This window comes from Alosa alosa, chromosome 12, assembly GCF_017589495.1.
Source record: "Alosa alosa isolate M-15738 ecotype Scorff River chromosome 12, AALO_Geno_1.1, whole genome shotgun sequence".
NCBI classification, from domain to species: domain Eukaryota; kingdom Metazoa; phylum Chordata; class Actinopteri; order Clupeiformes; family Clupeidae; genus Alosa; species Alosa alosa.
In genome coordinates, this window is record NC_063200.1 from 11,705,019 (window position 1) to 11,729,776 (window position 24,758).

At 41.6% G+C, this 24,758-nt stretch overlaps 2 protein-coding genes across 3 annotated transcripts in view; one reads left to right on the top strand and one right to left on the bottom strand.

The window, feature by feature from the left end:
• Positions 1–5,828, bottom strand: part of ugcg (UDP-glucose ceramide glucosyltransferase) — a 38,950-nt gene extending 33,122 nt beyond the window's left edge. Inside the window, exon 1 of the mRNA XM_048259923.1 lies at positions 5,655–5,828. Within this exon, the coding sequence (XP_048115880.1) occupies positions 5,655–5,752 (98 nt within the window). The 5' untranslated portion in view covers positions 5,753–5,828. The remainder of the gene's footprint in view (positions 1–5,654) is intronic.
• An 8,006-nt stretch (positions 5,829–13,834) lies between these two features.
• Positions 13,835–24,665, top strand: ak3 (adenylate kinase 3). 2 transcript variants are annotated; one of them, XR_007195362.1, is made up of 5 exons: positions 13,835–14,586; positions 16,619–16,738; positions 17,520–17,692; positions 21,511–21,694; positions 22,806–22,882. XR_007195362.1 is itself a non-coding variant. In XM_048259925.1 (5 exons), exons 1-5 carry the CDS (start codon positions 14,439–14,441, stop codon positions 22,939–22,941), a joined length of 696 nt encoding a protein of 231 aa, XP_048115882.1. In that variant the 5' UTR covers positions 13,838–14,438; the 3' UTR covers positions 22,942–24,665. The 2 variants fall into 2 exon arrangements, 1 of the variants encoding a protein (XP_048115882.1); XM_048259925.1 differs by having other exon boundaries at positions 13,838–14,586; positions 21,511–21,629; positions 22,806–24,665.
• Positions 24,666–24,758: the final 93 nt, after the last annotated feature.

Below are 24,758 nucleotides of genomic sequence, written 5' to 3' on the forward strand. Positions count from 1 at the left end.
TTTGGATGATTATCTCTATGATTATAAAGACTCCCTGTATGCGGTTTGCTTGCATAAATGGATAAATCGGATTTTGGAACAACACGCCAACAAACAAGGGTATGCAGTGGCTATTCAAAACGATGTAAAAAATGAATTTAAGGACGTTTCAGAATGCCACACATTACAATCTAAAGACAACGAGTGGCAGACAGAGCGTGATGTCACTTACAGCATACCAACATAACATAGACTGTTTCTCTTCCTTCTTTTTTAGATTTAGATTACATTCAACTCTATTGTCATTGTTCAGAGTACAAGTACGGAGACAAGGAAATGCAATTTGCGTCTAACCACAAGCGCAAAAAAGCAGAAAAGTGCAATGTGATACACAGTATAGACAGGTGGTGCAGTATAAACAGCAGAAGACATATAATGCAGTGTAGACAGTCAGTTTTGAGTCACATTGTTGCAAATTGCATTTGATGATGAACCGTTCCACAAAATGATGTCTTCTTCTATATCATCAAGTTATTCAATAGGCTAAACATATAGCCTTAACTCAAAACAGCTGTTAGGCTTATGTCATTTAGATCTGTAATAAAATGTCACATGCAGCCGTGCCTAAATTCTCCTCACTGCACTACTGGTTCACATACAGTCACACTGCCTCTACAGACTATATCCCTTTATTATTATGATGTACTATTTATGATGCCCTATTTATGACTTGATAATCTTTGTTTTGTACTTGTTACTTTCAGTCATTGACTTCTTTGCACCTTTGTGGCCTTGCTGGCAAAATTTCATTGTACAGGCAACTTTTCAATGACAAATAAAAGTCTTGAATCTTGAATGTAGCATTATATAATATTCAATATTCACTATTGAATTCTAAGTCGGAATGATGTTTTTCCCTATCATCCTATCTGTAAAGCAGGCATACCTGCGGGCATGTAATTGGGCTACGGGTTTTCTACAGGAATAGCATTTTTGAACGGGCACTGCACTAGTTGTGCAAATGCTACCCCGTAACCTTTTGGCTTGGAGGGAAGTAAGACTATTATTAAGTGTAACATTACTTGATGTTGACTAGACTTGTTACAACATTTTAAACAGGCTTAGTTTATTATAGCTGAACATGAAAAGATGCAAAGTATGTGCAGCCATAGGAACCACTGCCTACTGGCATAGCTTATACTTTCGCAAAGCAGCAGCCCAAAGCAGCTGTACCATTCACAGCCAGCATTCAGCTTAGGTGTTACATTTCCTCCTTCCAGTCTATATATTTCATTCTTTACTGCTTTGTTAGACTACACGTTTGATTATAAACACATTAGCCAAAAGAAACAGCCAAGACAGCCAGCTCTGAGCGGCCAAATGACTTGATGAAATGTTTCAGAGTGTAGCTTGCCAACACCTCTCAAATAAACAGGTCCTCAAGAGCCCTGCACTTCTAATGGATGTGGTATGATAATGCAGGACGAGGCGGCCCATGCTGAAGAGGCTGAATCACCACGCACGTGCTGCAGCCGCAGAGATCCAGTTATAACGCAGCAGCCGGTAATAAAGTCAAGAGCCACCGGACGCCACGGGCTCTTACTGCCGGTCTGAGCGGCAAAACATTGTGACAGTTGAGGAGACCCAGTCCCCACCACAGCCATCCGGGTGAGAGACATTACAAGCAGCAGCGTCCATTACACTTCCAGCATGATCGGAAGAAATGCGGCCAAAATTGGTCAGCCGTATGTTTGCAAAAACTGGAACCGTTTTTTTGGCGCCGTATTTCGGAGCTACAGCAGCATGCGTAGTAAACCGTACATCTACGCCCAGAATCATATCTGAATCAAGCTCTTGCTTGTTCATGTTTTTTTTAACGGTCACCTTTCACAGTTGCACGCAACCTCAACGGACTTCTCAAATCTCTGGCGCCAGAGGGGGGGTGGGGGCTGCGGGACAGGCACTGGGTCCGAGCCACAGCGCTGACAGGGGCAGTACCGGGTTTTAGGAGGCTTTTACTCAGCTACTCTGTGGTTACAGGGGCTTTTAATCGCGTTGAACACAGGAGGGGGAGAAGGCAGCCACTTCATTTGGTGAGTGCCTCTGCTGCAACTGCTCCTTCTGGCTCTCTGACGGGGGGCAAAGGGTGGTAAGAGCACTAAAAGGCGTGGGACAGGCAGGCAGACACACACACACACACAAATCTCCTGATTTCTCCCCATACACACACTTCCTCATGCCTGTACTGCTCTCTGCATCCTCTGCACACAGATACCCCACCCAGGCCCTGAAGTCTCACTGTCTCTCTTCAGATACCCGCCCTAACACACACACACATCTCCTGACTTCTTTGCCCGTCTATAGCCTAACCCCGCTGCATCCTGCCTTGCACTCCCCCATCTCCTCCTTGGCAGGCCTGGAAGTGCTTCCTGGTCCTGGACACTATTCAGTTCCAGCAGTGGTGACAGCTCTCTCCCGTTGCCGCTGCGACGCAACCTGCCAGCCCTCTACAGGAAGCCGGAGGGGCCTCAAGGACAAGGAAAGCCATTACCCCAACACAGACGAGCCTCCTTGGGCCACGCGGCTCACCCTACCACTTCCGCCCTCCTCCCTCTCCATTTCACACACTCCATCACTTGGTCACCAACTCCCCCGCTCACTTGCTCGTGCTTCCTCCAAGTGCATGTGTGTTCTTATTTTTTGCACTCGCACTCTCTCTCTCTCTCTCTCTCAACACGCACACACCTTCCCTAGCCCTATTGTCCTCTTTTATTTCAAAAGGACCATGAAGCAAGGCTAGCTCAAATCAGATTTTTGACATTGAGGTTCATCTTCATCAGATGTAGAGCCAGCGCCTCATAACAGTGATAAAGCCTTACAGTATTTCCTGGTGTGATTATATCATTAGGTGAATGAATGTCTGGCACTAGTAGTCAGAATAAGGCAATACTTAAGAACGTCATAGGGCCGCCCGCACACTGGGGTTAAGCTATATTTAGCTTCTTTATTTTGTTTACGGCGTAGGGATGGATTGGGCAACAGGGCATAATTTCAAATTCCAAAGCAAAGAATGAGCAGAGAAAAAGCTTAAGGGACCTAATACATCAGGGTGCAGTGGTGATCATCTCCCTAAATGGCCTCTTCTAGAGGCGCAGGGCGGTATAGCGGTGGGAGGGTGGGGAGTGTTAGCCGATTCTTCCCTCTAGGTTCATTTCGGGGAAGAGCCCAGCACACTTGGCCGGATGTAGCCTTCCCTCTTACGCTCTAGTTACTTTGAGGGACACTTCTGCAACTCTGGCCCATCTCTCTCTCTCTCTCTCTCTCTCTCTCTCTCTCTAAAACACACACACACACACACTCATTCACTCACACATTCTCTCGCTCTCTCTTACAGACACACATACCCACCCTCTCTCTTTGTTTCTCTCACTCTCACGTACACAAACATTATCTCTCTCTCCCTCTCTGATCCCCTCCTCTCTCTCTCATCATCATCATCATCATCATCATCTCAGTGGCCTAGCAGACAGAGGAACAGAGTGCCCCCTTCCACTCCAATGCTCCCACTCTACCTTCAATAGTGTTCAAACCAAAACATGACATGGCTTAGCTCAAGATACATGCAGACTGCACTGATGTAGCTCAATTTTTGGACATGCCCCACAGCATTACAGAAGCTTTTAGAGAGAGATAGATAGATAGATACTTTATTGATCCCCAATTGGAAATTCAAATTCAAAATTTTGCCACACGGTACACGGTATAATCCAAGATGTAAAAAGGCCACTTACTGAACATTACTTGCATTCATGTGTAAATCTGCGCAAAACGTCTAACAATACACACTAACGGACACCGGCAAATGGTTTTAAAGTGCCTCTGCATGGTGCAGGAGGTTTAAGATGAAAGTTGTCAACAGAAAGAAAACGACTTCTGAACCAATCACAGATGCTTACGAGAAGAAATGTTGAGAAATAAGATTGTTCTTCAGGGATGTTTGGAATTCAACATAATATCCTACCATTACAGTGTTGAAGCAGGGCAAGCAGGCCTAATCAAGGATCTTTGGTGATATACGAGGGCCAGAGATCTTTCCTGGTTATTAGATTCTTTTATTTGTGACTGATCCAATCATGCAACGTAGTGGTCCAGTTTTGCAGTGAACAAAGTATAGGTAAGGTAAGGTTATCTAATTACATTTGACTACGACCAGCGTAGTTTTAGTTCATATCCTACTGGTATTGTTAGGCTGCCTATGTAAACGGCTACATTTCGGCGTTGTTATCAATAAACAGCACAAAACTCCTTGTATCCTCTGCGTGTTTCTCACCGGGACACCACATGAACGGCACTATTGTGACTGTAGGAAGTCAGCCGTTATCATATGACCACCACGACGGAGGCTGAAGTGATGCCAGGCTTCCAACCCACTGGTTTCACAGAAGCGCGCTTGATAACATGGGATAAATCAATGTTTACACCTTGAGACTGGTATAAGCGTCTTCAACATGATGGAATTATATAGTACTCCGCGATTTTCACTCGACATGACAAGATAAGTGAGTAACGTTAACGTAAAATACCTAGAATGAGTCGGAACGACGGGAAAGGGTTATTTTCTGTTGGATAGTTAATCTTAAAGTGTCTGCGGCTAACATTATCCATGTTAGCTAACGTCCAAAACGGAGCTCGCCAGATAGTAATCAGTTCTAACGTTGTGTTTTATGGTAAAGTGATCCCAGTTGAGGTTCGAGCAGCAATCTGCTAAAATTATACGACAACGATGTACTCTTACCTATTGTTCCATAAACCTAATTTACTCCTTACTCGATCACACTAACGTTAAATGGAGCTGTCAGGTAGCTTGGCCGCGCTTTCGGAGCGGTAGTCGTTGTCCCCTGGGCGATTTCCGAGGTTAATTTAGCCTTCCATAACGTTAAACATGGTTAGTCTTTTTAAGCCATAATAGGACAAATTCCTACATTGATAACCTTTTAGTTTAGTAAGGTGGATGGCGTTAGGGAAATAACCAGAAGTCGGGTGGACTGGCATCAATGGCTGCCACTCAGGTCTGTCAACCATACAAGAACCAAGCATTCAGACAGACAGGCTGCCTTGTGTAAACCCAGTATAATTGACGCTGCTTGTAAATGAGTATGCCCCTGGCTGGATAATACACTTTGCAGTTAGCTGCTTTGCAGATGCTATGTGGTCTCCTTCCTTTGCCACTGTCAAAATGCACCCGAATCACAGTATTGCTGTAACCATAGAAGAAGCTTTCTACTTTCTAGTCTCTCACCTAACTGTATCGTTAGCTAGAAGCTAACAGGCAGATGGAATGTCTGGCTATCTGACAATGAAAACGTCAGTGTGTAGATCTACCACAATTGATGAACTGCAACACATCTTCACACGTATCGTTATATGGATTTAGCAGACGCCTTTGTCCAAATCATTACATACATTTAAAATAACATCAGCTGAACTACTTAGCCCATCGCAGGCCCTTCAAATGACCAGACAAGAACATTAGCCACCTAGCTACCCATAGATAAGCAGTGCGCTCCACGTATGGACGAGAGATCATACGCTAGAGCTACCTTTCGCTAGGTAACATTAGCAAGCTAGCGTGTTGCCTTTTCAAAATAGCAAGACATTCTGAACGCGATACTCACACATAGATGATCGACATGAAATGCATGAGCCAGAGAACAATAAATAAGCAAAATCCGAAGATGGAGAAACCTTGCATGGCAAGATCAAGGAGGGCCATGGTTGTCCCGTAATGTGTATTTGACTCCGTAGTACTTGGCCCTAGAGCGCAGTAGAGGCTACTGCCGAATGATAGCAGAATGGGAAGGCTCTTGGTGGTAACGCAGAGCAACGGGGTGGAGTTCGTAGGCTAGTAGTCGAGTTGGTATTTGTGGGATGGTCCGTGTTTGACAGAGGGTAGGCTAGTGGGCACAGCCATTATTTAGTCAATATTACCTTATTTTATATTACAACGAGTTGCACATTGAAATAGGCTAACTTTTACATTTTACGTGTGTGATACGTGCTCTCAACGCCCATTTCTTTCTGATGGAAGTGCCAATTCCAAATAGTGTGATGTGGCAAGGGTTTTAATTGACATAGGCTATGGGTGACATCCTGAAATAGGATAATAATTTCAATTTAATTTAACTGATTAGGCCTAATCATTGGGCTATGCATGTTGTGTTAATGTCAAGACCTCAGCTGTCATGTTGATGTTGATATGCATATTCTTCATTTTACATTATTTGTCAAACTATGAATCCAAAATCTAGGCTGTCCATAATTAAGTGTTGGCCCTTTCGAAGAGGAAGAGCCAAGGTACTGGAAATGTCACTCTAAGTAAAAAAAATGAAATGAGAGCTCTCTGTGCGGATCATTTCTTACTAATATAGCCTACTTTAATTACTTCACCTATCCAAATGGCTTTTTGGATGTGCATGGCACTGGTCCTCTCCTATAGGCCTATGTTACAGCAAAGTCGCTTGCCTAGTCCCTGGCTACCTCACAAGTGAGGTTACAGTCTCTCAGATAGGCCTATTACAATCTTCAACTGGTTAATTTGTTGTGTCACCATGGCATGTGAAAGCGCATGCCAAAGGTAGGGCAGTATTGAGGGCCTCTCCAACGGTTTTCCATGAACACAGGGATAGGCTAATGTTATAAGGTGCAGCACGTCTCCTGCCTGAACCCTGTTTTTAGACCTATACGCCTACTTCCACCATACACATTTATTAATGCATGACAATATACATTTTACTTACATTTTTTATTCACCACAATAAGCCAGTGGCATACTGTACATTTAAGGACAGTCTAAAAGATCCTTAAAACATCTTAGCTGCTTGTTATGGATAATGAATAACAAGGAAGTACCAAAGCTGAAATCAATACTTAAAACCTCTGTATGTCAGATCTTGCTGTTGTGAAAGCACACTGGAATGAGTGACTCACTGAGGGATCAATGTTGTGGCCACTCCTTATGGATTGCTATCAGTAGCCTATGACATCATCCACAAGGAAGGAAGTCATAAGTCAGGAAATGGCAGCCTATTACACCTTAATGTGATGCACAGCTGTCATTGGACTGTCACTTTGACTATTTAAAGACTGCTGACATTATCATTTTATGTAGACAAGAGAAAGATCTTGAGTCAATTTGTAATTTTCGTTTTCAAAAGGCAACTTAAAATTGACAGACAATTTAAATTAGCCTAAAATGTAAGCTTTCAAAAAATATCTGACATTGGATGACAAATAATCTCCACCATTTAAAATCTCTTAAAATAGGAGAGAATTTTATGTTTCAAAATCTTGGCTCAATAACTAGGCCACAGATCAGATAAGTTGCTGTCTTTAAGAAGAAGAAGTATTCTGTAAATGTGGCCAGCTATTGGGCAATGGAGCAGTCTAACCAGTTTAATTAGGGTGTTCTTACACACCCAAATACATGACCAGACAACCACTAGATGTGTGAGACTTCCCCAAAAAAATCATACTCCTGTTCTTTGCCTCAGGTAAAAACATTTCCAAAGTTTCCATCTGAACTGTGGGAAAATATTTAAAGAGTAAATCACCGGTGGCGGCAGGTGTTTTAAATAATGTTTTGGATGCAGCCAGCCTCCCTCTCGGCTCCTCAAGGTTTTTAAGTTGGCTCTCTTGAAAGTTTTTTTTTTTGCATATTTATCAGATTTGTAAATCACTTGGACTGATGGTATGTAAACTAAATGATGTTCTATGATGCCATCTTGTGGTGAGATTTAATGACTCATTAAATGCTCAGAAGTACCTCTCACATCACAGCTTCTATTACTAAACAACAACATTATATCTTTGAATATACTTACCGGTATTCACCAAAATAAATTTAAAAAGAAGTGTCATACCCATACAACTAGGCTCCTCCTTCTTTCCTCCACTTCCTAATATTCCATAATTTGTTTGTTTGTTTGTTTGAGCAGATGCATGTCTTTTAAAAAACTTTAGATTTTTTTCAAAAACCTTTTATAGGCAACATTTTTTAAAGAGCAAACAAAACTACACTTTTTTTTTTTTACTTTATAGTTATAGACGTTGACAGGACAGAGGTGACACTGTGGTGAAGAAAATGAGGGGGAGAGTGATATGGGTAGTGAGTGAGTCTGAGAAACGACCTGATGACTCAAACCACTCTATTAGTTCTTACCAGTGCTGCTGCTCTTGACAAGTTGACAAATTATATAAAGGTGTTAAGCTCTTGTCATATTTATCAGCAAGTCTGGCTTTCCTCATGTCATGTGTACTTGCCAGGGATCTCTTCATGCTCCTCATGTGTACTTGCCAGGGATCTCTTCATGCAACACATTTTCTTGGGCTTGGTTTCAGGGCGCCCCCTGGTGTCTGGTCTTATGAAATGTGAACGCACAACACCTCAAGCAAAAACAAGTTCTAAAGAATATTTGTGAGAAAGAAGGCACTGTCTTTTTAGATTTCAATTTACTTTTCATTATATTTACATTACTTTACATTACATAAATCATATAGTAATAACATATTAATTACATAAATTTAGCCAACAATATATTACAAGATATATTGTGGTTCAGAATCTTCAATAAAACAGTATCCAAAATCACAAATACAATCTCTGATAGAAAGATAGGCCTATTTGTCATTAAAAACATAGGCTATAGCTTAAGTAAACACATTTTTTTTTTTTTCAAATTTAGTTCCAGGTCATATTAGACTAGTCAGTAGATAGGCATTGTAGCATTAGCTAGTCACATGATGATATTCTGTGATCCAGCTTTATGCCTCCTCTTCCCCACAGTGGCTTTAGTTATCCAATAACGATCAATTAATTGACTTAACAAACATGCCTTCAATTAGAAATATAATTTCTAGCAATGCTAGTGTTGAAACTGTAATGAAAGACAGTTATTCCTGTCTAATTTGCGTGACATGAGATTAAGCTCGACAGACCCCCTCATAGTGATAAAAAACAACAACAAATAAACAACGTAAAAGAATGTCAGAATTTTTCCACGGGACGCAAACAAATCATAAAATATTTACCAAAAATGTGATATAATGTTGTTGTTTAGTAATAGAAGCTGTGATTTACCATGAATATGTCTAATGTCATCAGGAAAATATATTTAATTCTGACAATAACAAAAGCTTGATAAGAATATAACATTTAGGTTGTGATATTTTAAATGTAAATGTAATGTCGGTCAACCCGGACACATGGAAATGGCCATGCACTTAAAAATAGTGTGATACTCTTTAAGAATAGTATTTTCATGTACTTTATTAGCTGTAGGCTTTAGAAACACACTGTGGCTCTAGCTTGGGCCTTATGCATCTCATCACATGTTGTGGACACATGGCACCCATTTCATGGAATGACCCACATAATGAGTCATAAAGTTCAGACTAAATAAAGCAAGTAGCATTTTATTTGCATGGCAAATACACACGCACACACACACTGAGAGGGGGTGGACAAAATACATAAAAATGTATACTTCTTATGGTCATTTGTGCCCATGCGTGTCTTTGTCTGTATGCAGAGGGTCCTGTGTTTTATCAGAATTCACTGAGAGTCTCTCTCGGGACCTTTTGCTTATCACCAGGTGTGAAACATCAGCATTTGTAGAAACAGTATAGGGCCAGGCCTCTGAAGAACATCCCAGGCAAGGGTTTTAATTACAGAACAATGAGGGTGACCAGACTTGATGGCATTCCCAAAACAACTCCATTTAAAGCAAAGATCCCTGATTACTAACCCTGTCTGTTTAAAGCGTAGGAGAATGAGCCCTCTGCTTGTTCTAAATCACTCCCCCTTTTTTTGTTGTAACATACTTAAGCTCAGGTCATTTCTCTTTTGAGTTAGAGCAGGGATTTCCAAACTGTGGTACGTGTACCACCTGTGCCCACTAGGGGTACACGAAATGAAAAGGGCAATGTCAGAAAGGTGTTACAAATTATTCTTTTTTTTTAATCTGAAGCCTATGTTCTCTTTGTTCTTTGTGTTTCATAATGTTGTTCTCCACACTCTTTTTTTAGTGTGAGAGCTCATAGACAGTTGCACATTTTGATTTTGTCATTTGTTATCATGTAGGGCGGCTAATTATGATGCCTGGAATGTGTCAATAGAATGTGTTACGTTTTTATGTGTCGAATGGTGGGGCGAGTCAGGATGTAGGTGGTGGTACGCTGGAAAACAAGTTTGGTTGTGTTCATGTTCATGTGCCCATCATTGATATATGATATCTGACATTTTCAGTGCATGCCCAGAATTGAATCTATCTATCTTTATCTATCTATCTCAGAATGCTTGTAGTTAGGGAAAGTTAGGCTTTTTTTTCGCCAATCTGCAAAAAAAATTCTTACCAATAGCTTTTTTTTACTATGTGTTCCTATAGGTGTCTAGTAACACCTCCCAATTTATCCACGGCCAAATCCTCGGGGAAACACCTGGAGAGCCCATCAAGTTTGGGGTGCCCAGAGGGACTGGGCGAAAATAATGAAAACATTTTGTTGACCAATATTAGCTTTTGAGATGTCTAACTAATTACTCCAAGTCCATAAAAAATCCATAACAAGTGGTTTTATTGAATAATTACAAAACAAAACTTTCTTAATCAGTTAAAAATTTAACAAACCTCATCCCTCAACTCCCCTGCACTTCCTCACTCCTGTTATCTTCTGGCTGGTTGATGTTCTGGCAAGAGTTACCATGACAGTTCCAACAAGCAGAAATACACTTGACTCCTTGCTTTTTACAGCAGCACCTGAGAGTTTCACAGACGCCTGCACAGTTGCAGCTGACAAACTTCAGAAGGTAGTCTGGTGCAATGGGATCTGGTGTGACTGGTGCATCATCCACACTCAAGGACATCTAGTGATGGATTTTGTAGCAGTAGCCAATCTCTGGTCTGGAGATATGCCCGCAGAGAGTGCTATGCTGCACCTCCTGTAGTCTGAGGTAGTTTCTAAGGCTTGACACTAGTTATGTTGTCCTCATGAGTTTTACATGTTGCTCACTGTCCACCCTCAACGTGGACACTCTTTTCTCTCTCTATCTATCTATTTCTCTCACACACACACATTTATGCACATTGACTCTCTCACAAACACATTCACAACCACACATCTATGCACATTGACTCTCTCACAAACACATTCACAACCACCCACCCACACAAACACATATGCACACACTTACAAATAAAGTTCACACCTTCACTGATACTGTCTCTCTGTCTCTGTCTCTCTCTCTCTCTCTCACTCACACACACACACACACACACGCACAAATACACACACATGCAAAATGTCCTTTCTCACACACACCATGTTGAGACAAAACTAACTGTGATTATAGTACCAGTGTGTTACACGCAAAGTGTGTGTGTGTGAGAGAGAGAGAGAGAGTCCAGTGCGGAGAGTGGATGGTAATGAACAAAATGTAAAACTCATGAGGATTAACTGAGTTAATATTTTTGTAGATATTTTATTATATCTTTTCATGGGACAACACTGAAGAAATAACACTTTGCTACAATGTAAAGTAGTGAGTGTACAGCTTGTATAACAGTGTACATGTGCTGTCCCCTCAATATAACTCAACACACAGCCATTAAAGTCTAAACCGCTGGCAGCAAAAGTGAGTACACCCCTAAGTGAAATTGTCCAAATTGTGCCTAAAGTGTTAATATTTTGTGTGGCCACCATTATTTTCCAGGAGTGCCTTAACCCTCTTGGCCATGGAATTCACCAGAGCTTCACAGGTTGCCACTGGAATCCTCTTCCACTCCATGGCGACATCATGGAGCTGGTGGATGTTAGAGACCTTGCACTCCTCCACCTTCCATTTGAGGATGCCCCACAGATGCTCAATAGGTGGCTGGTTTTTCTCTCTTGTTGTCTCGTCGTCTATTTTCACTGCTCTTCTCGTCTCTTGTCATCTGGTGGTCGACCGTTGCCGGTGTCGCTTGTTTACTCAACGTTGTCTGTCTCTCAAGACGTTAGACCAATAGACTAGTTGATGCTGTACACAAGGTCCACCTATGGCAGAAGAACCGCCTACAATTTGCTACAATTTGCGTGGGGAAGTTGCTTGCTTCAAGAAAGCAAGTGAGTTTGGCTTAACTGCATCATAACTTGTGTGCAGTCAACGTTGCAATCTACTTGGTGCAAAATGTGGAGAAATAGGCTAGGCTACTTGTGTGATCACAATGTTCTTCTGTAACTGTAACTACATTTATGTTGCAAGTGTAAAACAGTGCACCTTGCCCTGCATCTCTGACCGACCTATCCTAAAGCCCCAGTTTTTTCCCACGCTTTCTATTTTTTCAAATGACTTAAAGCGGATGAGTGCTGTCAACTTAAAAGTTCAAATTTATTCAAGTAACACAGACGATTAGAGTACAAATCAAAAAACATTGTTTTACTTGTACTGTTCGGTTTTACAGTGTAGACAAAAAACATCACATTTATTTAGTCATTTAGCTGACACTTACCCAAAGCCGGTTACGAAAAACAAAAACAATCAAGGTACACCGCCATCAGAACAGCCTAGAGCATTTTACAGGGGTTATCAAGCAGGCACCAACAAGTACCAACACATTCTTCAGTCATTCCTCTTCATTGCTGTGGTCATTTATGATCTAATCAGCAACATAACCAGACAAGCTGTAAGCCCTTGATGCGGGCACTAATACCAACACATACCTACAAATTCTTTAGTCAGTGCTCTTTCTTGCAGTCGGCCTAAATTTGTCGATCACATACTGAATGAAGCCTAGAATATTTAATGTCAGATAATAATAGGCCTATAATTGTGTGCAGGAATAGGCAGTGTTTATGATACATGTATTTAAAATACATATTTCAAATACAAAATAGTATTTTGTCATTTGTATTTTATTGGGTTGAAGAAAATGGCTGCATTTTTGTATTAAAATCCTTTATGCATCTGTGCATTTTTGTAGTTTAATAATACTGCCAAATTTAAAGCAAATACTTTTGGTGCTGTAAAGACATCATAAAAGTCCAAAACAATGAATGTAGCCTCTGACTGATTCTGGTAATTTGTCCAGACTTGCTGTGATCAGAATATTGAGATTCAGGAAGATGATCCAGAGCAAGATGAGTAACCTGTAGGATGCTCACATACAAACAATACACTCCCTCTCCCTCCAAGTACACCAACCCACTCACTCAACCACATGGTTACTTGAACAACTTAAGTATAAGTATATACTCTTTTGATCCCGTGAGGGAAATTTGGTCTCTGCATTTATCCCAATCCGTGAATTAGTGAAACACACTCAGCACACAGTGAAGCACACACTAATCCCAACGCAATGAGCTGCCTATTACAGCGATTGGCTAACGGGGGCGCAATTCACTAGGGTTTTCTAGGTTCTCAAAATAATGAACAGCGGGTTATCTCTTATAGTTCAACTTCTTTGAAATGATGCTGGCTCCTTGACCAGAAGTTATAGGCTTACTCTATCATCACACTGCTGATTCAGATAATTTAGTCCTAATAACTTTATTCAATGACATCGTCAGGGAAATAACAGCATATAACAACAACTTTAACATTCAAAGGCTATTTTATCTTCAGAGTTGGAACTGAATGGACTGAAATACATGGGAGATGCGTGTAGGACGTGCACGCTTCATGCGTGTAGGCTTCATTAGCTTCATGGATGCAAGGTTGTAGTCTACAGCAATAAACATATCCAATGTTTAATTATAACATTATGATCCGGGTTCCCAGGATCATCTGCAATGTAGCCTAGACTGCGACGTAGGCTAGGCCTACTCCGTGTAATTATTGTTTTATGAAAACATATACAGTGGAAATCATTGCGCGCAGACAGGCTCAGTCTAACCCCAGTCTGGCAATCACCTGTTAATGACAAGCCTATCCGTACTTTGCATCTGTGCCAAATCCAAAACATCGGTGAAGCATACCAGGATTTATCAAATGGAAATGTAGGCCGCAGCATTTAACCCATGAACACGCGTATTACATAACAACGTTATATAAGACATTGAATTTTAACATATAGGATACCATTGCGTTTATCGTATTTCCCACTGTAAATTCATAGTGTCCACTGCCATGATCAAAAGATGTCCTCATGTGCCCCTCGGTAGCCTGCACTGTAGGCTAGTGGAGTCCGTTCGTCATGAACTTCCTGTTATGCTTACGTTGCACCTCCTCTTCAGTTCGCGTCGGTGATGTAGCAGAGAGGAAGGCTTATCTCCAAGACCAAGAGGATGAGATCAGTTTGCAGACTGCCCGTCCCGAGTCCCGACCAGGCATGGCTGCGTTTGAATAAGTTAGCTTTTAAGGACACATAAAGGGGTTGCCTACGTTGGGATTATATTTTACTGTCTACATTTGCAAGAAGCTATTTAAAATGGTTTTGCGCACGGTATTTCGCGCGGTCATAATGGGACCACCAGGCTCCGGGAAAGGCACAGTATCCGACCGGATAACTAAAAGTTTTGGACTAAAGCATCTCTCGAGCGGGGATGTTCTGAGGGCGAACATCGAAGCAAAAACAGGTACAGTATGGCAGAAACGGTGTAGGCTACTATACTCATGGTGACTATGTTACACTTAATTAAATGTCTCCAGAATGTCTCCTGTTTTTGTGAAGATGACATATCATGCCTGTACACTTTTCTCAACCAAGCTTCAAATAAAGCCTCAGTTTGGTCAATATTGCACGTCATTTGACACTACCGCAATTACAATCAAATTGCCTACAAAATCAATTTAATCAGATTGTGTGTTCTAAGGGTTTCATGACGTTGCCTTATGTTGAGCAAGGCTACCGTCAGAAGGTCCTGATCCTTCTGTGATGATATTGAACGCTTTTGTGTCTTGGAAGAACAATAGATTCTAAAACCCAGTCTACATGTTGTCCTTTAATTTGCATTGACCTGTCGTATAATTCCACACCTTTAGTGTGAAGAGTCCATGTCCAGAGTGCATGTGACATCGTCCAATAGAAATAGTTTTACTATTTGCGCTAATTCGTATTGAACATGAACGCCCCCTCAATCAGAAGCCTTCATTGCAACGAATGCAAAATGGGCCACTCTTTCTCGTCGTAGGCATTTTGATATTTGTCTCTGATGTAAACCATTTGATTTTGTTAAATTGAGTATAGCCTAGGTTTTACGCGTTTACTTTACCAGAGACAATGACTGAACTATGTTCTATACAACACTCCATCAGGTTGTAAACTGACTCAGTAGGAGCGAAGCCCCCCTGAGGGTAGCCAACATAACCTTTGACCTCACTGCTGTGCCCAAACGTGCGCTACGTGAGAGATGTGCGTCGTCGCACCCTCGTGTGATGCTGTCAGAAAGGACTGATCTTCAACATTACATTCACAACGTAACATAGATTTCTTTGCTCATGTGACCAAATAAAAGGAAAGGAAATCTCAAAGTTATGCTTTAAGCTGGTGCAAAACAGATACTAAATTCTGTTCAGAATTTTTAAGTGATAGCAGAACCAAAATAGGTGTCTTGAAGGCATTCTCAGTCTTCAGTACAAATTCTGCTGCTGAGTTAGAGTTAATGGCATAGGCTACTCAGATTACTCTGAAGAAAACTTTCCGTTCTTCTTTTCTTGAAATGGATCCAGGAAGGAACAGAGTTGGCTCCTCTGAATAAGTTCTGCACTCCCCTATGCATACAAACTCACAGGTCTGAGTGAATACACTCAACCATGAGGAGGTCCTTGGCTTTAAACTCTAACCTTGTTGCCAAAGTTTTGATTGCACAAACAGCAAAAAACTTACAAATGTACCTTTGTAATCATCTTTATAGCTTAAATGCATATTCTGGTGGAGAATTACTAGCCTGGTCCATACCGCCTGTGACTACGTTTCTCTTCGTCATAATCAAATTTAGGGCGGAAGTACGTAGGATGGTAACGACCAGGCTAGAAAATTATTTGCTTGGTTGTCAATCACTTGCATATATAGCCTATATAAACAGAAAAGTTAACACATGATCTGACACCTTCCGCTTAACACATCTGAATCAGAATGATAAATTCACTTAACACATTTAGTGTTAACAGGAACATGAAAAGAGCTCCTATCTGAAAGGACTTTATCCTTGGTCATAAGACAGGCCGTATATTCTCTAGCGTCTGATAAGAAAGTGAAAAAACACATCCTGACCTTCACTCAATAACACTCAAACCCTGCAGCCAAACACACATGACAATCAATGACTTCCCTCTAGATTTCACAACACTCAAGTCTTGCAGTGTTGCAAGGCCTTCTCTTGAAAAAAAAAAAACAGAGGTCATGATGATGTCATTTGGTTCTACACCACTTAAATTATGTACACTCGTGGAGAAGTTTATATCAAAACATCCTTTCCACACAGGAGGCTGCTGGCCCAGTTAAAAAGTAAATGTGCTGTGCAATGACGATAGCACTGTACTTTTTCACCGAAAGTTGTTAAGAAGGTTGTAATTCACATGATGTGACTATACACTGTAAATAATCATATACATTCCCCTGAACTCCAAATAAATATTTAAATGTTTTTAAATTTATTTCTGCAACAGAGTTGGGCCTTCTCATGAAGTCCTGCATCGACCAGGGTCAGTTAGTGCCTGATGACGTCATTTCCCGCCTCATCTTATCAAACCTGCGCAGCATGGAGCAAAGCAGCTGGCTGCTAGATGGTAAAATAGAGTTCTGTCCCCCGCCTACTTATGCATTTGTGTGTTTGTGTCTGTCTGTTTGGCACAATTAAAGCTATCATGCTCCAGTCACTATCATGCGGCCATGTTGTCATTGTCACATTGCCACTGAGCTTCTCAAATTAAGTTTCCCTAAGATTCCACAAGTGGCCCATCAGAGTGCCCTTGCATTGCCTGAACAGAATGGAGTTTTGTGTCGCCTGCATTCATCGAGTTGCCTATTCCAGCGCTGTGCAGGACTCTGGCTGTTTTTCTCAGACAGCTCTACGGAATGAACAAGGTCATTCCTATCTGACATGGCCACAAATTCAAGTTTTTTTCACCAAATGATGTGAAATAATATGATTCAGTGCAAAATAGTCATATATTATTTGTGTTAAAACATAATAAATACTAAACCACATGCAAATACATGTCGTAGCATGGTGGGGTTTTGATCTTGATTTTCAATCTTATTTAGCTCAAAGAAGCACTTCTTCAGTGTACTGAAGCTCTGGTCAGGAGTTGTGCCAAAAGCTCTATAGCATGTGCTTTGAGGGAGCTTGTGTGTGGGGGGGTGTGGATGGGGATGGGCGAGGGGGTTGCAGGGGGAATGGGAGGGGGAAATTGATGCACCCGTGGGAAGAACCCCTTTCAGGGGCCTCTCTGTCCCTCTCTCACTCTCTCTCTCCCTCTCTGTCTATCTCTCGCTCTCTCTTTCTTTCTCTGTCTCTTTCACTCCTGCTTTCTCTCTCTGTCTCTTTGTCCCACTCTCCGCTGGCAGGCTTCCCTCGGACAGTGGCCCAGGCGGAGTCGCTGGATGGCGTGTGTAGCGTGGACACTGTCATCAACCTGAACGTGCCTTTCGACACCATCAAGGAGCGCCTCACGTCCCGCTGGGTGCACCTCGCCAGCGGCCGCGTCTACAACACCCACTTCAACCCCCCCAAGGTCCCGGTAAGTCCCCGGCTGGCAGACCAAAACATGCCCCACTTTTTCAGATTAACCCCCCACCCACCCACACACACAAACACACGCCCCTCTCCCCACCTCCTATTGGCTCCTGCATGCTGCCAGTCAAGCTGGGGATCATTAAGAATTTTGTAATCTCTGTTGAGTAGCCGGGGGCCTTTGAGGGCTGGCACACTTGGGGCAAACCTGGTTTTGATGAAACGTGTGGGGTTGGGTGAGCTCTGCGAGTACAGGGGGCGGAGGGTGGACGCCAGACATGGCCTATTTAAACTACACTTTCAAAAGAGAGAAAAACAAACAAATAAATAAATACCATGTTTAGCTGCAGAAGGTCCTGCACCTGGAGTACTACAGGTAGCCATGATGGAAATGTCTTTCACTTTCTATTACTATCTAAATCTGTGCTGGAGTACTACAGGTAGCCATGATGGAAATGTCTTTCACTTTCTATTACTATCTAAATCTGTGCTGGAGTACTACAGGTAGCCATGATGGAAATGTCTTTCACTTTCTATTACTATCTAAATCTGTGCTGGAGTACTACAGGTAGCCATGTTGGAAAGTTCATGCACTTTTCTATTACTATCTAAATCTGTGCTGGAGTACTACAGGTAGCCATGTTGGAAAGTTCATGCACTTTTCTATTACTATCTAAATCTGTGCTGGAGTACTACAGGTAGCCATGATGGAAATGTCTTTCACTTTCTATTACTATCTAAATCTGTGCTGGAGTACTACAGGTAGCCATGTTGGAAAGTTCATGCACTTTTCTATTACTATCTAAATCTGTGCTGGAGTACTACAGGTAGCCATGTTGGAAAGTTCATGCACTTTTCTATTACTATCTAAATCTGTGCTGGAGTACTACAGGTAGCCATGTTGGAAAGTTCATGCACTTTTCTATTACTATCTAAATCTGTGCTGGAGTACTACAGGTAGCCATGTTGGAAAGTTCATGCACTTTTCTATTACTATCTAAATCTGTGCTGGAGTACTACAGGTAGCCATGTTGGAAAGTTCATGCACTTTTCTATTACTATCTAAATCTGTGCTGGAGTACTACAGGTAGCCATGTTGGAAAGTTCATGCACTTTTCTATTACTATCTAAATCTGTGCTGGAGTACTACAGGTAGCCATGTTGGAAAGTTCATGCACTTTTCTATTACTATCTAAATCTGTGCTGGAGTACTACAGGTAGCCATGTTGGAAAGTTCATGCACTTTTCTATTACTATCTAAATCTGTGCTGGAGTACTACAGGTAGCCATGTTGGAAAGTTCATGCACTTTTCTATTACTATCTAAATCTGTGCTGGAGTACTACAGGTAGCCATGTTGGAAAGTTCATGCACTTTTCTATTACTATCTAAATCTGTGCTGGAGTACTACAGGTAGCCATGTTGGAAAGTTCATGCACTTTTCTATTACTATCTAAATCTGTGCTGGAGTACTACAGGTAGCCATGTTGGAAAGTTCATGCACTTTTCTATTACTATCTAAATCTGTGCTGGAGTACTACAGGTAGCCATGATGGAAATGTCTTTCACTTTCTATTACTATCTAAATCTGTGCTGGAGTACTACAGGTAGCCATGTTGGAAAGTTCATGCACTTTTCTATTACTATCTAAATCTGTGCTGGAGTACTACAGGTAGCCATGTTGGAAAGTTCATGCACTTTTCTATTACTATCTAAATCTGTGCTGGAGTACTACAGGTAGCCATGTTGGAAAGTTCATGCACTTTTCTATTACTATCTAAATCTGTGCTGGAGTACTACAGGTAGCCATGTTGGAAAGTTCATGCACTTTTCTATTACTATCTAAATCTGTGCTGGAGTACTACAGGTAGCCATGTTGGAAAGTTCATGCACTTTTCTATTACTATCTAAATCTGTGCTGGAGTACTACAGGTAGCCATGTTGGAAAGTTCATGCACTTTTCTATTACTATCTAAATCTGTGCTGGAGTACTACAGGTAGCCATGTTGGAAAGTTCATGCACTTTTCTATTACTATCTAAATCTGTGCTGGAGTACTACAGGTAGCCATGTTGGAAAGTTCATGCACTTTTCTATTACTATCTAAATCTGTGCTGGAGTACTACAGGTAGCCATGTTGGAAAGTTCATGCACTTTTCTATTACTATCTAAATCTGTGCTGGAGTACTACAGGTAGCCATGTTGGAAAGTTCATGCACTTTTCTATTACTATCTAAATCTGTGCTGGAGTACTACAGGTAGCCATGTTGGAAAGTTCATGCACTTTTCTATTACTATCTAAATCTGTGCTGGAGTACTACAGGTAGCCATGTTGGAAAGTTCATGCACTTTTCTATTACTATCTAAATCTGTGCTGGAGTACTACAGGTAGCCATGATGGAAATGTCTTTCACTTTCTATTACTATCTAAATCTGTGCTGGAGTACTACAGGTAGCCATGTTGGAAAGTTCATGCACTTTTCTATTACTATCTAAATCTGTGCTGGAGTACTACAGGTAGCCATGTTGGAAAGTTCATGCACTTTTCTATTACTATCTAAATCTGTGCTGGAGTACTACAGGTAGCCATGTTGGAAAGTTCATGCACTTTTCTATTACTATCTAAATCTGTGCTGGAGTACTACAGGTAGCCATGTTGGAAAGTTCATGCACTTTTCTATTACTATCTAAATCTGTGCTGGAGTACTACAGGTAGCCATGTTGGAAAGTTCATGCACTTTTCTATTACTATCTAAATCTGTGCTGGAGTACTACAGGTAGCCATGTTGGAAAGTTCATGCACTTTTCTATTACTATCTAAATCTGTGCTGGAGTACTACAGGTAGCCATGTTGGAAAGTTCATCTCTCCTAAACCAAGACCCATGAAGGTTACGTATGTGGAGGTGTGTGTGTGTGTGTGTGTGGGGAGGGGGGGGGAGGTAGTTAAGAACACTGGAGCATTTCATTGTTTACAGAGGAGATGTGAGCACAGACCTTTGCACTCATCCATGCAATTAAACCAGAGCAAGCAGACATCTTGGCAGCTCTGGGGGGATTATTGTTGGAGAGATAAACAGACTCAGGGCACCAGTGAAGTGGAGTGGAGCGTGGAGGGAATGAAAAGCCACCGACACACTGGAGAGACCACTATTGAGTTTCACGTCCCATTTAATGATTTACCTGTGCGCTCCCTCGCTAATGGGGTGTGAAGCTAAGCTAAGCCCAGCCGTGCACCAGCCACTAGCCCAGTGAAGGTCAACTGAGCTCAGGGTGGGGTAAGGTCATCGCAGGGCCCACATATGCTGGAGGTGACCATGTGCTGAAGCTGTATTTGTGTACACTACAGAGACCTGCTCGCCCTTGCATGCTGTCTACCTGTGTTATGCAAAACACATGCGTGCAGATATGCAGCACAGGTGTCATAGCATACACTCACTGAGAATGTGCTTTAGAATATTAGCTCTGATGCTAAAAGTAAGATTCTGAAGCATGGAAGAATTAAGGATGTAAGGATGTTTGTATACTCTGGCTGACCACAGAGACTGAAATCGTGTGAATTTGAAGGGTGCCTTAATCCAATACCTTATGAACACCTTCATGTAATATAAGATATATAATGACAATGCATTGCATAACAATCACACTAAACTCACAAGCAGTATCTTGTGTACGTCAACTCTGAAAAATCGGTTTGAAACAGAAAGAGCACACAAAAGTAACTCCATCAGAGATTCATCATCATTGGTCTGGCAATACTTTTAATATTTGACATGAAATACTAGATTACACGCTTAACGGCATACCTGTTCTTCCGTGTTGAATCCAGGGCATTGATGATGTCACAGGGGAGGCCCTGACGCAGAGAGAAGACGACACACCTTACACCGTCACCAGAAGACTGAAAGCCTACGAGCATCAGACGCAACCTGTGCTCGAGTACTACAGGTAGCCATGTTGGAAAGTTCATGCACTTTTCTATTACTATCTAAATCTGTGCTGGAGTACTACAGGTAGCCATGATGGAAATGTCTTTCACTTTCTATTACTATCTAAAGGTGCTTTGCATATTGCCCCAACAAATGCCCAACAATCTAAAGCTAACAGGTGTTGGTAGCAGTCTTTAGAATGTTCAGAAAACCATCTGCCAGTTCCGAGGAATAGACTTTTGGACATAAAAAAACTCCATCAAACAAACTTCAACAGACTCAGACCAATGGTGCGCTCTGACCCAAATATAGTCGTTGGAGTTTGTTGGTGTTCTTTGGGGCAGGGCGCACGCACCTTAAGGTTCTGCATTTAACGTTTATTGAATGATAATGTAGGAAACTGTACCAGAAAAAATCTAGGCCTACTTTAGTATTGAATACAGCTTATGTGGTAATCCTGACAGTTAAAGGCACACTATGCAGGTTTTTTAGCTTAATATGCAAGTTTTTTCGCTTAATTTACCTTCATTTAACAGCTTCAGAGTCATTGGAATGGTTATATGACGTTTTTCGGGTTGAATGGTGGCCGTCTCGCTTTCCCCTAGCGCCTGTGAGCGGAAAAAACACCCTTGCAACTGTGGGCCGGCGGGCCGACGGCCTGTGTCAGGAAGTATAACGAGTGTAACGAATTGCTTTACTGCATTCAAATACACATACATGTCAGGCACCGGCTAGAAAAAGGTAGCGATGGAGTTTTTCAGACATTCGTCATGACAAAGCCAGTGAAAAAGAAGCAAAAACCGAGAAAACAGTAAGGAAATTGCCAATACTGCATAGTTTACCTTTAACCACAACAACTAGGCATACTGAACTGAAAAAGTTGATTGAAATATATGGCATATTTAGTCATCTAAACTTTGGTGTGGTTGTTTGACTTGCTATTATGAGAAAAATTAGTGTCTGACCTCTGAACATTCAGCTCAACCCACTATCTGTAAAGATGGCTCGCAGATCTTTAATCTTGCTCTGCATCGTGTCTCAATGCAATGGTTACATAACAGACAAGTGTCTGGTATTTCCTGTGAAAACATGCAACTCTGCAGGAACCCACTGCATGTGAGTAACAGCAGTTGGGTCACAGATTCCACAGCCGTGAACTCCAGAAATGACCCAAACATTCTCCCTGTGCTCTCAGGAGTAAAGGAGTCCTGGAGACATTCTCAGGGACTGAAACCAACAAGATCTGGCCACACGTGCAGGCTTTCCTCGCCAGGAAAATCCCCTCCTCCTCCACCACCTCGGGAGGACAGGCAGCTGTGGGGAAGGCCTAGCCCCAGCCGGACTCCTCCGGTTCAGGCCGCCAGCGACGCCGGCTCGGAGTAAACACCGTAATCAAAAGGAAACGCTGGATCAGGGCGACTGTGAGGTGGCAGGAGCTGCTCTCTCTCTCTGGTGACCTCGGATTGGATGTAAGGTTGAGATTGTGTAGGTTCTTCTCTGAACGCGCTGACCATGCAGCAATAAAGCTCAAAGTAATATGGCAAAAAAAACAAACAAAAAAAACAGACAATTTGGCCACAGGCAGTTAAGCCATTTGTTTAAATCATGCTACAATAAATAATACTCGTCAGTGCTTGTTCAGAAAATGCAGACTTAATTTAAACTACATTGTACCTCATAGTTTTATTCTTAATAGTAGTGACTTAAGTGCATCGCCTCTGTCTGCACATTGAGAATGAACCGTGCTGCAGATATTGGCAAAGGGTCCATCTCCCAGACAGACTAGCCTCTTGAGTCCTCTAGGTTGAATAGTGTGTGGCCTTTTGCCACGCAAACACACACTTACCCTCTCTACTCGGGAGTGTTCTGCCGGCTGTAGTTCCCCACAAGCCCTCTGGAGGAAAGGATCCAATCCAGAGCAGATTAATCACTGCCTTTACAGCCACGGTGCCTGGGCTGGGACTACGGGAGTGCTCCGCGTGGAGCAACAGTGCAAGTGAAGATAATTTGGTAAATTCAAAACAAAACGTATTGAATGACCTGTGATGGTGGAGAGAAGACATTAGGTAGGCTACCCATTGGACCAGGGGACTTGGACCACATGTGTATGTGTGTGTGTGTGTTTTTTTTATTATAGGAACCACTTTTATTTTGTTTGTGGCAGAGATAATTTAATAGTATTTTCAATTGCGAATCACTCTCGTCTTAAAGTAGGAAAATTGTAGCAAAAACATTTGAATTGCTATGCTGCTCACTTGTATGCTATGCTAACAAATCTGTTCCTGAGTGCAATGTTTCTGCCTTACCATCCATAGCCTCTAGTATCAGTATTTCTAACCGCAATTTAGCAGTGTTTAAAATACTGTGTTGGGTGGGACCCATAAATTGATGAGTGTTATTGGTAGATGATCAAGAACAGTTTATAATCACAATCATGGTATTCAATTGCTATATAGTACTTGAATTGTCTAAATAATGGTTTTATCTTGAAATGATTCTTAGATATGCAAAGTCAGTATTGCACACAAAATGCCTTGTGATTTTTTTGTCTTAACCTAATTTTCTATCATTCTTATTTTGTTCGAATAAGATTAATGTTAGTGAATGTGGACAATCGGGCTAGAGGACCACTGCAGCATGATCTGTCTGTGCTGTTGTCCATTGGCTTGAGAATAACAGGGTATTTTCAGTCTTTTTGGCATGGATCACCTGTATAGTTGTCACACAACAATGTTTGATTAAAAATAATGAAGTGGTCTGCAATATGAGAAGGGATCGGGCTTTATAAAGAATGTAATACTATATAGTTTAGAAAGGGATCAAATTGTTTGTACTTAAGTGCAGATTCATAATGAGAAAATCTGTTTGTGAAATAACTTTTCTTCTGTCTACTTCTGTCTTCGTGCCCTGTGCTTTTCCAGAAAGTGTCAAGGTCACATTATGATTGCTAAAAGTCATAGAGATCTTTATATATTTCAATGTAAAATGTGACACTCTATTAAAAGGCATTTTAGAATATATTTTATTTTCAATAAATACTTGTTAGAAAAATGAATATTTTTTGTCTCCTTGTCAACACCAACAAACCAACCATGTCCAATACAACTATCTGGTTCTTGTGTCCTGTTCTTGGCCAATGCATCTTTGA

Excerpts from the sequence above, each read along its gene's own strand:
- ak3 (XM_048259925.1), top strand. The coding sequence starts at position 14,439 with ATGGTTTTGCGCACGGTATTTCGCGCGGTCATAATGGGACCACCAGGC. Across the intron at positions 14,587-16,618 it reads GAACATCGAAGCAAAAACAG|AGTTGGGCCTTCTCATGAAG; the intron begins GTACAGTATGGC and ends TTTCTGCAACAG. Across the intron at positions 17,693-21,510 it reads TCAACCCCCCCAAGGTCCCG|GGCATTGATGATGTCACAGG; the intron begins GTAAGTCCCCGG and ends TGTTGAATCCAG.